The sequence below is a fragment of the Pipistrellus hanaki genome (genome assembly GCF_964339955.1).
Source record: "Pipistrellus hanaki genome assembly, chromosome: 3".
In the NCBI taxonomy this organism is placed as follows: Eukaryota; Metazoa; Chordata; class Mammalia; order Chiroptera; family Vespertilionidae; genus Pipistrellus; species Pipistrellus hanaki.
The window spans coordinates 83,186,016-83,202,620 of NC_140505.1; the positions used below are offsets into that span (position 1 = coordinate 83,186,016).

The 16,605-nt window shown below is 37.5% G+C and overlaps 1 protein-coding gene across 2 annotated transcripts in view; it reads right to left on the reverse strand.

Annotated features, from left to right (window-relative positions):
- Positions 1 to 1,441: 1,441 nt before the first annotated feature.
- CPB2 (carboxypeptidase B2) overlaps positions 1,442 to 16,605 on the reverse strand; it is a 48,101-nt gene continuing 32,937 nt past the window's right edge. For both annotated transcript variants that reach the window (XM_084879428.1, XM_084879429.1), the window contains exons 8-11: positions 15,804 to 15,897; positions 5,353 to 5,555; positions 3,569 to 3,656; positions 1,442 to 1,787 (exon numbers count right to left, since the gene is read on the reverse strand). In XM_084879428.1, coding sequence (XP_084735554.1) covers positions 1,603 to 1,787; positions 3,569 to 3,656; positions 5,353 to 5,555; positions 15,804 to 15,897 — 570 coding nt within the window. In that variant the 3' untranslated portion in view covers positions 1,442 to 1,602. The remainder of the gene's footprint in view (positions 1,788 to 3,568; positions 3,657 to 5,352; positions 5,556 to 15,803; positions 15,898 to 16,605) is intronic.

Below are 16,605 nucleotides of genomic sequence, written 5' to 3' on the forward strand. Positions count from 1 at the left end.
CTTCCGGCTGCCAAATTAGACGTCAGCACGCAGGCCCCGCCCCTCCGCGGACACGCCTCCGCAACCCGGGAAGCGGCGGTGGGAATTGGCCGGTCTTTGTGGGAGGTCCCTGGAGAGGGTCTTCTCAATTTCCCAATTGAAGATAATTTTACGCCCCGACGGCCAGTGACTGAGCGTCAAACTGTGAACCCGGAAGTCAGGGTCGATTTACGGTCTGGGCTGGATTCCCAGTGTGGGTGTAGGAGGCAGCTGATCAATGATTCCTCTCTCTCTCTCTCTCTCTCTCTCTCTCTCTCTCTCTCTCTCTCTCTCTCTTAAGAAAGAGATTTTGTTCTTTTATTACATTAATTATTTTTTAAAAAAATATATTTTATTGACTTTGTACAGAGAGGAAGGGAGAGAGATAGAAAGCTAGAAACATCGATGAGAGAGAGTCATCGACCAGCTGCCTCTTGCACACCCCCTACTGGGGATACGCCCGCAACCAAGGTACATGCCCTTGACGGAGTCGAGGTCCCCTCAGTCCCCAAGCCGATGCTCCATCCATTGAGCCAAACCGGTCCCAGCTTTTATTACATTAATTCTTAGTTCTTGCAATAAGTTGTTAACATTTGTTGTCGAAAGTAAGTACATGCACTGGCTCTACAAAGTTCAATGAACGATGAGCTGGAGCGACAGGAAATATTCTGTTATTGACACCACTTTCTGGGCCATGGTCTATTCCTGTGGAGCGAACAGACACACGGCTGTGTGTTTAAAGGCACAAGCAGAATTTGTTGAAAATTAAAGCAAAAATAATGTGTTTCTGGCAACCCTTTCTCCCCCTTGTTTAGGGTTTAATGATTTGCATTAAACTAGTTATTAAAATTGCTTGAGGTGGTTATGTTAGGAGCAGAATAGACTATTGGGGACTAGCTATAATTATAAGAAATATTAATCATGCTCTGTTATCCATGATTTTTCTATTCTGATTAGAGAAAGCACATTTTAACCTGGCTGAAAGATGTAGGCCCCAGGATATGAGAACCTACATCAGAATGCAGTGCATATTCCTTTTTCCAGAACTACCTATTATGGAAAGATTAAACAATTTAGTCCTAGTCCCGGGGCGACCCCCAAACCCTCATGGCCTGTAACCATTATACCTTGCTTACTTTCCCACATAATCTTTGTCCCTCTACCCAATATAAGCAGCTGGCTTGTGGGGAGGAGCAGAGCAGATTTTTGTGGATGACCTGCTGCTCTCCCACTCCCATGCTGCCAGCTTTATTGGAATAAACACCATATATGATTCAATCCTGTCTCTTCTCAATTAGCTCAAGTACTGACAGGCAGCCAGGACCCATTGGTTGTCCAGTTACAGTTAGTCAAACATCACAAATCAAAGAAAAAAAAAATCAATACCTAGCTTCTTACAAGTTAAACAAAAAAGGGAAAAATGTGTATTTATTTATTTATTACATTTATTTTGTTCTCTGACAAAACCAAAGGAATAAGAAAACCTTTTACCAAAACTAAAACTTAAAAAAGAAACTGGTACAATAATTTGGTCTTGGAATCAGTAAATTAAAATGTGAGAACAGAGTGAAAAAATCAAGAGCATTAAACATTTCTGATGGCATGCCAAGCTATTTTAGAGAGAGCAGCAAGAGCTTCTCTGCAAGTAGGTTTGATGAGATGCTTTGGCAGCAAGAATCCATATTCGCCTGTATCTCGAAGTTCAATTGTAAAGGCATATTTAATGCCCAAGTCATAGATCCAGTCATCCGAACCTCCAGGAGCTAGATCTGTAAGAAGAAAAAGAAATTACTTTTCAAAATACAAATGTTTCAAATTAACTAACAAAATGTGTTCTTTCCCCCTAAAAATGAAAACTGCTTAGCATTTTTCTGATTAGTAAGTAATATACATTGCTGGTAAAACAATGGAGATTGGTGGAAAACAAGTTAAGGAAGAAAATCAGAATTATCCATAACTTTACCAAGAAGTGATAATCACCATTAATGTCTTAGTTCCTTTTATTTTGTGGTGAAGGCTTTAACAACAACAACAAAAAAATTAACTTAATTTTTAAAAATTTCTAAGTTATATTTTTCCTACATACTAAGATCATTCTATACATTCTGTTTTTTAACATTTCTAAACATGATATATGTTGTGACCAGTTTTGTGTATCAATGAGTTCAAATAATGTTTAACTCATAGCATTGCACTATAGAGCTGGGTGTAAATTAATTTAAATATCTATTTGAGACCTTTTTATTTTTCTAATTTCCAGGTAATATAAATATCATTACAATGAACAACCTTGCTTATACATAACTGCTTATTTACTTCTTTAGAATATTATTTCCTAGAAGTAGATTGCTGGAATAAGGGTATGTACTTTTTACAATTATTCTACACTAGAGGCCCGGTGCACAAAAGTTGTGCACGGGAGGGGTGGGGGTCCCTCAGCCTAGCCTGCACCCTCCCCAATCTGGACCCCTTGGGGGATGTCTTACTGCCTCTCGCAATCCAAGACCGCTGGCTCCTAACTGCTCGCCTGTCTGCCTGCCTGATCACTCCTAACCCTTCTGTCTGCCTGCCTGATCACATCTAACCACCTCTGCCTGCCTGATTGCTCCTAACTGCCCCCCTGCCAGCCTGATCACCTCTAACTGCCTCTGCTTGCCAGCCTGATCACCTACAACTGTACCCCCCTTGCCGGCTGATATGACCTGTGGGTCATGATTTGCTGATAGTTGGTTACATGTTTATTTTCTGTTCCTCTTCTCTCATCTCCCTCGCCCCAGGTTCAAAAAAAGTAAAACCACTGTCTGTTATTCCACTGTACCTACAAAGGAATCGCTCAACAAATATTTGTTAAGAGTTTGCCACATACATATTCTCATCACTGTGATAGAAACCAGACATTCAACTATAGTGTGCTATACTCTAGAGTAGGGGTGTCGAACTCAATCAGAGAAGGGGCCAAAATCTAAAATCCAGCCTAAATTGCAGGCCGAATGGTTTACTGAACAGTCATAAACTGACAATGTCATAAACTGACAGCGGAGTGCAGCGATGACAGCGCGGTGCGGGCCACATTGCAAGGCCTGGCGGGCTGGATTTGGCCCGCGGGCCTTGTGTTTGACACATGTGCTCTAGAGCACAGGCTGACACTGAAAGGCAACTAATGTAATGGTTATACACTAGCTGTATATAGGGTTCAACCTACACGACCTTACAGGGTGGCCTAGGACAGCTCCCATTTTCTTTTCACCTTTTATGACCTTTTCTGCTTCACTCAACTAGTGTGGTGCCATTTCTATAACCCCTACTCTATAGCAATGAGCATATTTCCTAAATAGCATTTTGTCTTCTTTTTAACTATTCACTTGTTAATATAGCTTGTTCAGTGCTGTCATAGCTATTATGCTTCCATTTGTAATCGTTATTATCCAATTGTTTTACAAGTGACATTGCTTAAAGATTCCATTTAGAAAAATTAAATCTATACAGAAAAACCAAACACAGATTGTTAAAAAATATCTCACAGTTTTCTAAGATCTTAAGAAATACTTACATAAACTTTCTGAGCCACTGCCATATGTATATCTGGTATCTTGACTAATATTCTCAATAGCCTGGGCTGCTTCTCTGGCCAGTAGAGACTGAAATCAATAGAATATGAAATTTCAGTTAATGTAAAACTTTAAAACAGGATAGATGGAAATTTCTAAAAAATTCAATCATATATTAATTGACTCAGACTATATACATGAATACATATAGAGTAGGATGGTGGTGGTCAGGAGCGGAGGGTGGGAGGAATGGAGAAATGTTGGTCAAAGGATACAAACTTCCAATTACAAGATGGAATAGTCCTGGGGATCTAAAGTACAGTGTGGTGACTATAGTTAGCAATATTGTCTATAAGCAACATTGTCTATATACTTGAACGATGCTTAAAGAGTAGATCTTACATGTTCTCACCACAAAAGAAAAAAAGTAGTTATCTGAGATGATAGATGCATTAACTCTATTGTGGTAATCATTTAACAACATATATGTGTGTCAAATCATCACATTTTACACCTTAAACTTACATAATTTTATATGTCAGTTATATATCAATAAATTTGGAAAAAGCTGCATGTATGAAAAATCTGCATTTACCCAAAGGTAAATCAAGAAGAATAAATTAACTTAAAAAAATCTGTTTTGTTTTATGGAAATCACAATTGAGTGACTCTAACCATAAACTCTTCTAATACCTTGAAAATTTTATTTAATTTGAAGAAACAATAATTCTCATCAGCCTTTTATAGGAATTTATTAATTTTATAAAATGAAGTATAACTATATTTCAAAGGCAAACAACTTGAGGTTACCCCATTCCTAGATAAAATTATCACCAAACTTTAAATCCAAGTTCTCTAAACAATATTATACCTAAGTGTCCTGATTCCCTTCTCATCCTTTTCAGAAACTCTATTTTAGTCTTGAGTAAAATGTCTAGTAACTCCCTAAGACTCAACCAATAAAAAAGATATTTTTTTGGTTATGAAGCAAGATAATAAATCCCATGTTACACTATATTTGTTTCTAGTGTACCCAGATACCCAGATCTTTTCTGAAGTTGGATGCTGTTCACCGTCACTCTCTTGAATAACCCAGGGGAATATCAGTGGGTACGATGCTGTGCCATTCCTTTATTCAAAATAAAGATTTGAATGGAACCCCGTTGTCTACAGAATGAAATGTAAATTTATTCTGACATTCAAATAAGCTGACCTTATCTTCACAAGCTGACCTCATCTACTTTCTGATGGTATCACCTTCACTTTGGCACTCTCACAATCCCCTGAACGTACTTCTTGTGGGAAACACCATCTGCTCAGCTTGGAATGTCTTCTCTTCCCTGTCTGTATATAGAAATTCCATCTTTCAATGTTTGGCTGAAATTGTGTCTGTTCCTTGGCATCATAGCATGTTATCAACCCCTTTACTTTCACTGTATTGTCCACTACATTACAAAAAAGGGGTAGGGGCTGCTCTTGCCTCAACACTGCAATTGGAGATGCTTTTAATAGGACTCTTTGGATTAGAGATGTCAGTATGCAACCAATTCCTAATGCTAATATCAAATTGGTGAGTGTTGTGCTGAGACTTGATCTGTCGTGGCTATTGTAGAAAGCTAGTGACCACAAAGCAGATGCATAATTCCAGAGACTCCTGTCCTGGTCCTTGCTCATATATATGGCTTCACATGTAGGTGGAAAACCCTAGATGAGTTTTTAATTCTTGAAACTAAATATTAATTTATTTCTGAAAGGCTAATAATAAAAATAATTCAACAGCTCTTACCAGTTCCTCATGGTCTTTGCTTCTGCTTCTGTTGTAGGAATATGGAAACACTATCATCTGGGAGTATGAATGCATTGTGATGTAAGCTTTAATATGGTTGATATTTCTTCTCAAGAAATTAGCTACTGCCTTCACTTCTGGCTCTGACTCAGGGAAAAGGCCACAATAGATTTCTGAGCACGAGAAACTTGATGCACCCTTCTCTGTTGTGAAAATGATAGACTTAAATTATATTACATTCTATTGTAACTTGTGATTTTCCTTACTATGTATTCTCCTAGTATCTATAGTGTAACATTTTCAGAAATGGTTTAGATAGAGCTCTGTAAAGAGTATATTTATGATATCCACTACATTGTTAATGTCCCATTTGAAGTTGATTATTCACATGCCCTCATAGCAGACCTCTAACAGTTGCTGCCTGGGGGCAACCATCTTGCAACCTTGAGAAAGTCTACTCGAGTCTCAGAAATGCTCATCCTGTCTCCCAACTCCTGTTTATGTGAGAACAATAAACCCCATTTAAAAAAAATATTTTATTTATTTATTTTACAGAGAGGAAGTGAGAGGGATAGAGAGGAACATCAATGAGAGAGAATCATAGATCAGCTGCCTCTTGCACACCTCCTTCTGGGGATGTGCCCGCAACCAAGATACATGCCCTTGACCAGAATGGAACCCGGGACCTTTCAGTCCACAGGCTGACGCTCTATGCACTGAGCCAAACCGGTTTCGGCAAACCCCATTTTTAAAAATCCATTGTAAGTTTATTTTTTACGTTGTTTAAAAATTGCTAATTAACAGAGCCCATAAAAGAAAAGACTCATTTGGGAACTCAGAATATATGTCTGCTTTCAGCGTTAATTCTAACTTGCTAAAGTGGCTTAGTGTGAAATAAAATGTGATGGTGATATTTGGTGCCAGAGTAATGTTTACTCATTCCGTTGAAAGAGTAATGGCATATATTACTTCGAATGGCAGCCTGCCCCCAACACTTTTCCTTCCTATCCCTAATTCATAGCGATGGATCCCCAGGGAGCCACCCCTTCTGGAAATAGCTGAATTGGGTCTGAATTGGGTCCTTAACTGTGTCCTAAAATCCGAATCCCTCCACTGATAAGTTGAAATCAAGACGAACGTACTAGTTTCAGTATAGTTGCTCTTTTGAACAAAGAAGATAATAACAACACCAGCTGACACCCACAGAACACATGCTATATATCAGGAACTCTACAAAGATCTACACAAAATATTTTACTTAATCCTCAGAGCAACCCTATGAAGTAAATGCTGTTGTTTTAGTAGATGCAATTTGGGCACTCTAGTTGGTAACCATCCTTTACAATAAGATCCGTGTTACATATTGTTAATCATCCAATCACTTGATTTTAATCTTGGCTTTGGGTAATTTTTTTTAACCTATCCAAACTTCAAGTTACTTATCTGCTTAATGAAAAAAATACATTAAATGAGTATTTAATGAAGATCCGATGAGTTAATGCATATAACGTTCTTTACACAGTGCCTAACAAATACTATTTACTGTTCGATTCTTGTCCTTGTCATCATCGTTATCATTATCATCACTTGTACTGCGAACCAAAACAGCCAGTCCCATCACAGAGATGAGATGGGAGAGAAAGGCCTCATTGAGCTCCCTACACTGACTGCTCCAGGCCCAGTTCTAGTCTGTTTCTGAGTCCCAGCTGCGTTCTTGCCCTTGGTTCCTTGGTCCACCATTACCCTTACAGAGCTTGGCTTTCTTATTTAAGCTTGTTCTGCTTTCTTACTGTTATTTGCAACAGGAACAACCTTCATGTTCTTTTTCCCACAACGAAATGTTGTACTAAACATCAGACGACTCTCCAAGTATTTTATTTGTTTTAATTTTAATCAATAATGTGAATAGACAAACTAGTTTTGAGAGTTTGGTCAACTTTGAATACTCCTGGTCTTTTTCCCCTTGATATATAGTTCAAAAGAATAGAGATTGTACATAGTGGGTAAAAAGTTAATTTATAGCTGTTTGTTTTGGAAAATAATACAATACTAGATAAATAATAATATAAGAATAAACTCTGTATTTTGTGTATTCACATAATCTACTTTAAAAATTATCTTTATTGTTGAAAATGTTGCAGATGTCCCTTTTACCCCATTGACCTCCTCCATCCTGCCTCTGCTCCCACCCCACCATGTATATTGGGGGTAGATGAAGTGAGGACTTGAGAGAATTGGAGAGGCTTGTCCTTATATAAATCCTCAGACCAGAGCAGTTTAATAGAAATATAATGTAAGTTTGCCGAAACCGGTTTGGCTCAGTGGTAGAGCGTCGGTTTGCCGACTGAAAGGTCCCAGGTTCGATTCCGGTCAAGGGCATGTACATTGGTTGCGGGCACATCCCCGGTAGGGGGTGTGCAAGAGGCAGCTGGTCGGTGTTTCTCTCTCATCGACGTTTCTAGCTCTCTATCTCTCTCCCTTCCTCTCTGTAAAAAAAAATCAATAAAATATATTTTAAAAAAAAAGAAATATAATGTAAGTCACATATTTAAGTTTTCAAGTAATCACTTTAAAAAAATAAACAGGTGAAACTGATTTTAATAGTACAGTTTATTACTTAACACAATATATACAAAGCATTATCACTTCAAATTTAACCAATATAAATATTATTCATGAAGTATTTTGTTTCTTTTTTTCACACTAAGACTTCAAAATCTGGTGTGCATGTTACATTCACTGCACATCTCAATGGAAACAAGCCACATTTTAAGTGCTCAATGGCCACATGTGACTAGTGGCTATTGTAATGGACAGTGCAGCTTCAGATTCTCATTCTGTGACTTTTTCTAGAGATGTCAAACATTTTAGTGGAAAGAGACAGTCAGGAAACTTGACTTTGAGACTGTTTTTCCATTAAGCAGGCATGTCAGTCTGAACAAGCTGCTCTTCATGCTTCATCTGTACCAAGAGGTCTACCAGGTCTCTTCAAGTTCAAACATTATTTGCTCTGTAGGCAAGAAATTAAGAAATGCCAGGAGAAGCAAATTCATAGAGACATAAAGTAGATTAGAAATAGCAGGAGCTGAGGGAGCAGGGAATGAGGAGATGTTGCTTAATGATTACAGAGTTTTAGTTTGGAATGATGTAAGTTTTGAAATGAATATAGGTGATGGTTCAACTAGATTGTGAATGTACTTAATGTTGCCGAATTGTACACTTCAATGTCAAAATGACAAATTTTATGTTATATATATTTTACTACAATAAAAAAATAAGTAAGAGACACCACCATCTCATAGAAAGAGAGATAATGGATTTTTAAAAAGTGCATTCCCATTGCAAAAACTTTGTAATTTAACTTACCATTTTAGAAAATGAGTGTATCGTCTTAGGAAGTTTGAGAACAGGGGTTTTCACAAAATTCTTCAAGTTACAGACTGAATTCTGCCTCCCTCCCTCCTCTTCCCTCCCCCTGCCAATTTATGTTTGAGTTCTATTCCACAATGTGCTGTGTTTGCAAATAGGGCTTTTACGGAGGTAATTACGTTTTAATGATGTCATAGAGGCATAGAGGTAAGGTCTTGATCTAATATGGTGTTCTTACAGGGAGAGAGAAATGAGAGAGAAATAGAGAGAGAGAGATAGAGAAAGAGAGAGGGGGGGGAGAGACCAATGATGCATAACACAGATAAAAGGCCATGGGAGAACATAATGAGAAGGTAGCCATCTGCAAGCCAAGAGGGAGAGGTCTTGGGAAAAACTCATCCTTCTGATATCTTGATCTTGGACTTCCAGTCTTTCTTTTGTTTAAGCCACTCAGTCTGTGACATTTTGCTATGACAGCTCTAGAAGAATAAGATATCCTCAACCTCATTCCCATCTCTAACATACGGACCATTTTAGTACAGAAGAAGGGTAAAATAAAAATAAAATGAATAAGTAGGCTTGATATATGTCATTTCCTATTAATAAGTGAGGTGCTCTAATAGATCCTTTAGAAAGTATCATAAAGGCACATTCTAGTTGTTGGAACAAGAAACACCGAAGATTTAATTCTTTCTCACTGGCTTACTTGAAACTCTCTCTTGTCTATATGCATGCTGCTTCTGTTTCTGTTTTTAATTCTTGTGTTATGTAATAATACATGACAACCTAATATAATATAGCACCATGCTATTTCTTTTTGGCAATAACAATATATTTTGACCACTTTCCACTCAAATTAGGTAATAATGGTTTCACCATGGAAGTATTAAGTAAAATAGAGCACCAAAAGAGCTTAAAGATAAAATAAGTTCCAAAAGGGAATTTATAACGAAGAGTTATTGTCAGACATCCAAGAATTTCAATCAGCCCTGGCTGGTGTGGCTCAGTTGGTTGGGTGTCATCCCATGCACCAAAAGGTTGTGGGCTCCATCCCCAACCCCCAGTAGGGGGTGTGCAGGAGGCAGCCCTCAGTGTTAAGCTCTCACATCCATGTTTCTCTCTCTCTCCCACTCCCTTCCTCTCTCTGTCTCTAAAAATCAATAAATTATAAAGCCTGGCTTTATATCCTATATCTGTCACTTTTTAGCTCCATGATCTCCAACAAGGGACTTAAACTTTTTAAAGTTTGAGATTCTCCATTCATGATATTTTGATAATGAAATCTAGGAGAAACACTATGTAAACCGCTCTGTACTTAGTATCTGTCAGCCCTATTTATTCTCTATAGGCCCCTCCATGCTGACTCAAAGAGTATGAGTCTTCTTTTTTCATGGCTGCATAGTATTCCATGGTATAAATGTACCACAACTTTTTTATCCACTCATCTACTGGTGGGCAATTGGGCTGTTTCCAGATATTAGCTATTGTAAATTGTGCTGCTATGAACATAAGGGGTGCATACATTCTCTCTGACTGGTGTTTTGAGTTTCTTAGGATATATTCCTAGAAGTGCGATCTCTGGGTCAAATGGCAGTTCCAAATTTAACTTTTGAGAAAACTCCATACTCTTTTCCATAATGGCTGCATGAATCTGCACTTCCACAGCAGTGCGCTAGGTTCCCTTTGCTCCACATATTCGCCAGCTCTTGTCATTTGTTGATTTGTTGATGGTAGCCATCTGACATGTGTGAGGTGATACTCGTTGTTGTTTTAATTAGCATCTCTGATGATCAGTGACTTTGAGCATTTTTTCATATGTTTCTTGGCCATCTGTATGTCCTATTTGGAGAAGTTTCTATTTAGGTCCTTTGCCCATTTTTTAATTGGATTATTTGTCTTCCTTCTGTTAAGTTGTATGAGTTCCTTATAATTTTGATATTAGCCATTTATCAGATGTAATATTGCCAAATATGTTATCCCAGACAGTGGGCTCTTTTTTCGTTTTTGGTTTCTTTTGCTGTGAAGAAACTTTTTATTTTCAAGTAGTCCCATTTGTTTATTTTCTCCTTAGTATTCCTATTGCATTGAGTCTTTTAATTATAAATGAATTTTGTACCTTATCAAATGCTTTTTCTGCATGTATTTATCAGATCATATGATTTGTTATATGGTGTATCACATTAATTTGTTAGTGTGGTGTATTACATTAATCTATTTGCGTATTTGAACCAACCTTGGTAGAATTTACTAGTGAAGCAATCTGGTTCTGGACTTTTGTTTTTTGGAAAGGTTTTGATGGTTGTTTCAATTTCCTTACTGCTCATCAGTCTATTTATATTTTCCAATTCTTCATAATTTAGACTAGGCAGATGATATAATTCTAGGAACTTATCCATTTCTTTTAGGTTATTGATATTGGTAACATAGTCTTTCATAATATTCTAGTATGATCCTTTGTATATCTATGATGTCTGTGGTGACATCTCTTCTGTCATTTCTGAGTTTGTTTATAGGGTCTTTTACCTTTATTTCTTAGTGAGTCTATCCAGGGGTTTGTCAATTTTATTCATCATTTCAAAGAAACAGCTCTTTGTCTTATTAATTTATATAGTCTTTTATTTTCTATTTCATTCAATTCTGCTCTAATTTTTATTATTTCTTAACATGACTTTGGGTTGCTTTTATTCTTCTTTCTCTAGTTCTTTAACATATGACATTAGGTTGTTTACTTGTGATTTTTCTTGTTTCTTGAGATAGGTCTATAATTACATAAGCTGCTTTCACTGCATTCCAGAAGTTTTGATGTGTTGTATTGTTATTCTCATTTCTCTCTATATATCTTTTTATCTCATTTTTTAATTTATTCTTTGACCCAGTAATTTTTTAATAGTATATTGTTTAATCTCTACGGATTTTTAAAAAAAATATCCTTTTTGCAGTTGATTTGTAATTTCAAGGCATCGTGGTTGGTATACTTTCAATTTTCTTACATTTGTTGATGCTAATTTTGTGACCGAACATATGGTCTATCCATGTGCACTAGAGAAGAATGTATAATCTGATGTTCTGGGGTGAAAGTTTCTGTAAATGTTAATTATGTCCATTTGGTCTAGTGTTTCATTTAAGAGTGATATTTCTTTATTGATTTTGTTTGTTTGATCTGTCTAGAGCTGTAAAGAGAGTATTAAGGTCTCCAACTCTGATTGTGTTTTAATCTGTTTCTTAGTTTAGTTCTGTGAGTAGTTGTTTTATATATTTCAGTGCTCCCTGGTTGAGTGCATATATATTAAGAAGTGTTATGTTTTTTCTTTTTTATGTAGAGACCCCTTTATCATTATAAAGTGTCCATCTTTGCCTATTGTTATCTTGAAATCTATTTTGTTAGATATAAGAATGATTGCACTTGCTTTTTGTGTGGATGTTATTTGCTTGTAGAATCATTTTCCATCCTTTTAGCTTGAATCTCCCTTTGTCTTTGCATCTTAGATGTGTCTCTTGTAGGCAGCATATGGTTGGATTTTGTTTTTGATCCACATGGTTATTCTGTTCCACTTTATTGGTTGTACACAGACCATTTACATTTAGAGTAATTATTGATGTATGAGGATTCCTTATGGCCATTTTATCTTTTATTTTCTGGTAGCTCTGTTCCTCCATTAGTCCTTTTCCTTTATGTTTCTATATGTTGTTTTTGCTTGGTAGTGTTTCATATTTCTTTCCTCTGTTTCCTCTTTTTTTTTTTTTTTTTTTTTTTTTTTTTTGCTATGTGTACTGGTTTGGAGATTTTTCTGTGTGGTTACCATTAGGTTTATAAATAATAAACTTAAATATACACCAAAGTTTTTTTTCTTCTTTTGAGTGAGTCTGATCTTCATCCCCCTTTACTAGTTCAGACCTTTAACCACACCTCTTTATGTTTTTGCTGTCACAAATTATCCCTGTTTATGCTGTAAGTATTTTGGTGATCTTATTTGTAGTGGTGTGACCTTATTTTCTTTGAGGTAGAATAACTCCCTTGAGTATTTCCTGCAATGGAGATTTTCTGGCGATAAATTCCCTCAGCTTCTGTATGTCTTAGAGTGACTTTATTACTCCTTCATATTTAAAGGATATTTTTTCTGGGTATGTTACTTGTGGCTGGTAATTCATCTCTTTTTGATGTCTGAATATTTGGTTCCACTCTCTTATAGTAGCTTATAGTGTTTCTGCTGAGAAGTTATATGAAGTTCTGGTGGGTTTTCCTTTGTAGGTCATTTCCTTCTTTTCCCTGGCTGCTTTGAGAATTTTTTCTTTGTCATTAACTTTTGACAGTTTTAATACAAAGTGCCTTCGAGAGGAACTCTTTAGATTGAGGTAACTAAGTGTTATTTTTTCTTCTTGGATCCTGGGATCTAATTCATTCCATAGGTTTGGGGAGTTCTCATCCACTATTTGTTTGAATAAATTCTCTGTTCTCTGCTTCATCTCTTCCTCTTCCAGAATGCCTATACTTCTACAATTGCTTTTTTTTTTTTATGGAGTCAGATAGTTCTTGTAGACTACTTTCATTTTCATTTACGCCCAGGTCTCTCTTCTCTCCTCTGTGCCATTTCTATCTTCATTATCCTTATTTTTTCTCCCTCCATCTGATTGCCTCTGTTTTCTATGCTCAGTAGTTCACTCTTTTGTGTGTATATATATATATATATATATATATATATATAGAGAGAGAGAGAGAGAGAGAGAGAGAGAGATTGATTTCAGAGAGAAAGGGAGAGGAAGAGAGAGATTGAAACATCAATGATAAGACAGAATCATTGATTGGCTGTTTCCTGCATGCTCCCTACTGAGATCAAGCCTGCAACCCAGGCATGTGCCCTTGACTGGAATCAAAGCCGGGGTCCTTCAGTCTATAGGCCAATGCTCTATCCACTGAACCAAACCAGCTAGGCCTTAGTAGTTCACTCTTAATTTCCTTGATTGCATGCTTCATTTCCAAGATTTCTGATTGGTTCTTTTTTAAAGTTTCAATCTCTTTGGGTAAAGTACTCATTTTGTCCACTGATGTGTTTTCTGAGTACATTGAATTGCTTGTTTGTATTTTTTTGCTTCTCATTGAGTATTTTCAGAACCGCAATGTTGAAATCTCCATCATTTATATCACATTTCCATGTGTTCCAGTCTATTTTCTGGAGATTTTTCATGGTAACCTTGTTACCATGGTTATTCATGGTATTTGCTGTTCTTCTTTGCCTAAACATTTATATCAGTCTACTAGAGGCATGGTACACGAATTTGTGCACAAGTGGGGTCCCTTGGCCTGGCCTGTGGGATTGGGGCGAAACCAGCTCTCCAATATCTCAGGGGTTCTGGATTGTGAGAGGGACCCTACTGGTGCATGATTGGGTTTGGGGAGGAACATGGGAGATTGGCCAGCAGGGGGAGACCATGGGAGGGCTCCAGGGTGTGACCCTCAGTCCTGATTAGCTGGACCCCAGCAGCAAGCTTACCTACCAGTTGAACATTTGCTCCCCTGGAGGTCAGTGCATGTCAAGCAACTGGTTGACTGTTGACCCCTGGTGGTCAGTGCATGTCATAGCGAGTTCTTGAGCAGCCTTAGCATATCATTAGCATATTATACTTTGATTGGTTGAAGGGCCAACCAGTTGACCGGATTTTTATTATATATTACATATCAGGTTTTTATTATATAGGAATATTTTTGGCTGAGAGCAGCTTCCTCTGAACAAGTCCTTCTATGATTTTTCCAGTAGATGGTACTGAATTGCAAGATTTTTTTTTTACCTCTGTGGTCTTTCAGTTTTGACTCCAGGGCTTCCATAAGACAGTTTAGCTGTGTTGCATGTTGGCGTGTTTTATTTTTCCCCTGACCTCCATTGGGTCCCACCCCAAGCATCCCATGTGGGGATCAGTCACAGAGGGAAATAGCGGTTCTACTGTAATACCTCTTGGTTTACAGATGATATGCTCCTCAACCTGACTCCAAGGGCAACAGGACTGTCTAGCCTGACAGTGGAGAGCCACATGGCCAGACCCTGTGCTCTGTCAGGCATCTGCTGGCTCAGTCACTGTCCCCTCCACTCACTGCTTGTCCTGCTGAGCTGCCCCTATAGCTCTTTGTTCCTACTGGCCGAAGAAAATGCCTGCTGCTGCTGTTTTCCTCCTTCTCCAGGCCCAGCCTTGAGATCCGACTGCAGGACTGCGTCTGTGGGCCATTGGTGCTGTTCTCCCTGCTTATATCCCCGTTTGTTCCTAGTTGCCCACTTTTAGATGTTTCAATGTATGAATCCCTCAGTCATGCCTCTGTATTGAGCAGGAATTCTTTGTTGAGTTATAGTTGGTTTACTTGTTATAATTTCAAGGGGAGAAGCCAAGGGGATCTCTCATGCTCCCATTCCTCTGACATGTATCTGTGTAGTTTTATTTGGTAACTGTTTCTTAAATGTAGTGGCTATGAAATATAATAAGAGTCTGTAGGTTGAACTAACACCTACTTCCCTGAGAGCAGACAATATTCTTGAATACCTAAATCAGTATTCACTGAGTTCCTTAACTCATTCAAATCAAGAAATGATAAACTCGCACTGTGCTAGATATAAGCTTATTTTTGTAATATTCATGAAAGTAAGAATGCTAAGAAAGGGAATAGTTAATACAAAAGAAAATGATTTCAAACACTATAGAGGTAAACACTTAACTATGTAATTAAAAGTTAGAGATACCCACCTGACCCTGGTCTCTGCTATCCTAGGGATGAAATTACTTGTTTATTACAGCAGGAAATTTAATAGTCACTTCCTTATTATTCTAGAAAAAATAGGATTTTAAAATATTGAAACTAGATGGGACTTAAAGAACTGGTCTAACTTCCTTCTTTTACAGATGAGGAAACAGCAGAAAGGAGAGGTTAAGGTAATTTGCTGACTCTAGTTAATATTCATAGCACTACTCTTAACTAAAATGTGTATTTAAATTATTTGCTGATTCAGAAAGACCCACTATATTTAAATTAATGCACCTTTCTTTATGAATATAATCTCTTTAACGAAGAAACGTTACCCAAAATGAAACAAACAACCTACCACACCAGTGTTTGGATGCAAAGTTCCTGTTCAGATCTGTTCCAGTGCAACGATTGTTTTCATGAACAGAACGGTTCTTTCTCCACATTCGATCCTAAGTAAACAAGGAACAGATAACCAGTTTGGCCATGTTTGTGGTTTAAGGAAAGACATGACTTTTCAAAAAATATACACTGAGTGGCCAGATTATTATGATATCTGAATATTATATTAGGGGCCTGGTACATGAATTCGTGCATGGGTGGGGTCCAGCTAGCCTGGCTAGAAAGAGGGGACATGGGTGGTGGGCTTGCCTGCTGACCAAACTCCTGGTTGAGCGGACAATTTGCATATTAGCCTTTTATTATATAGGATATACACTGAGTAGCCAGATTATTATGCATTCAGAGATCATAATAATCTGGCCACTCAATGTATATTTTTATTGATTTCAGAGAGGAAGGGAGAAGGAGAGAGAGATAGAAACATCAATAATGGGAGAGAATCACTGATTGGCTGTCTCCTGCATGTCCAACACTGGGAATTGAGCCCAAAGCCTGGGTGTGTGCCTGGGTTGTGAGAATTGAACCATAATCTCCTGGTTCAAAGGTCCATGCTCAGCCACTGAGACATGCTGGCTGGGAAAGACATGACTTTGAATGCCTAAGTGGCCAGGGTATATTTCTTTCCTGCAACCACATCACTTTATCCTGTCCCTTTCTTCACAGCATTGTTTTTGCACAGCTCCTGTTTCTATTCTGGTCTCAATCACATTAACTCAAACTATTTTAATTTAAACAAAAAAAAATTGATTAATTTTGGC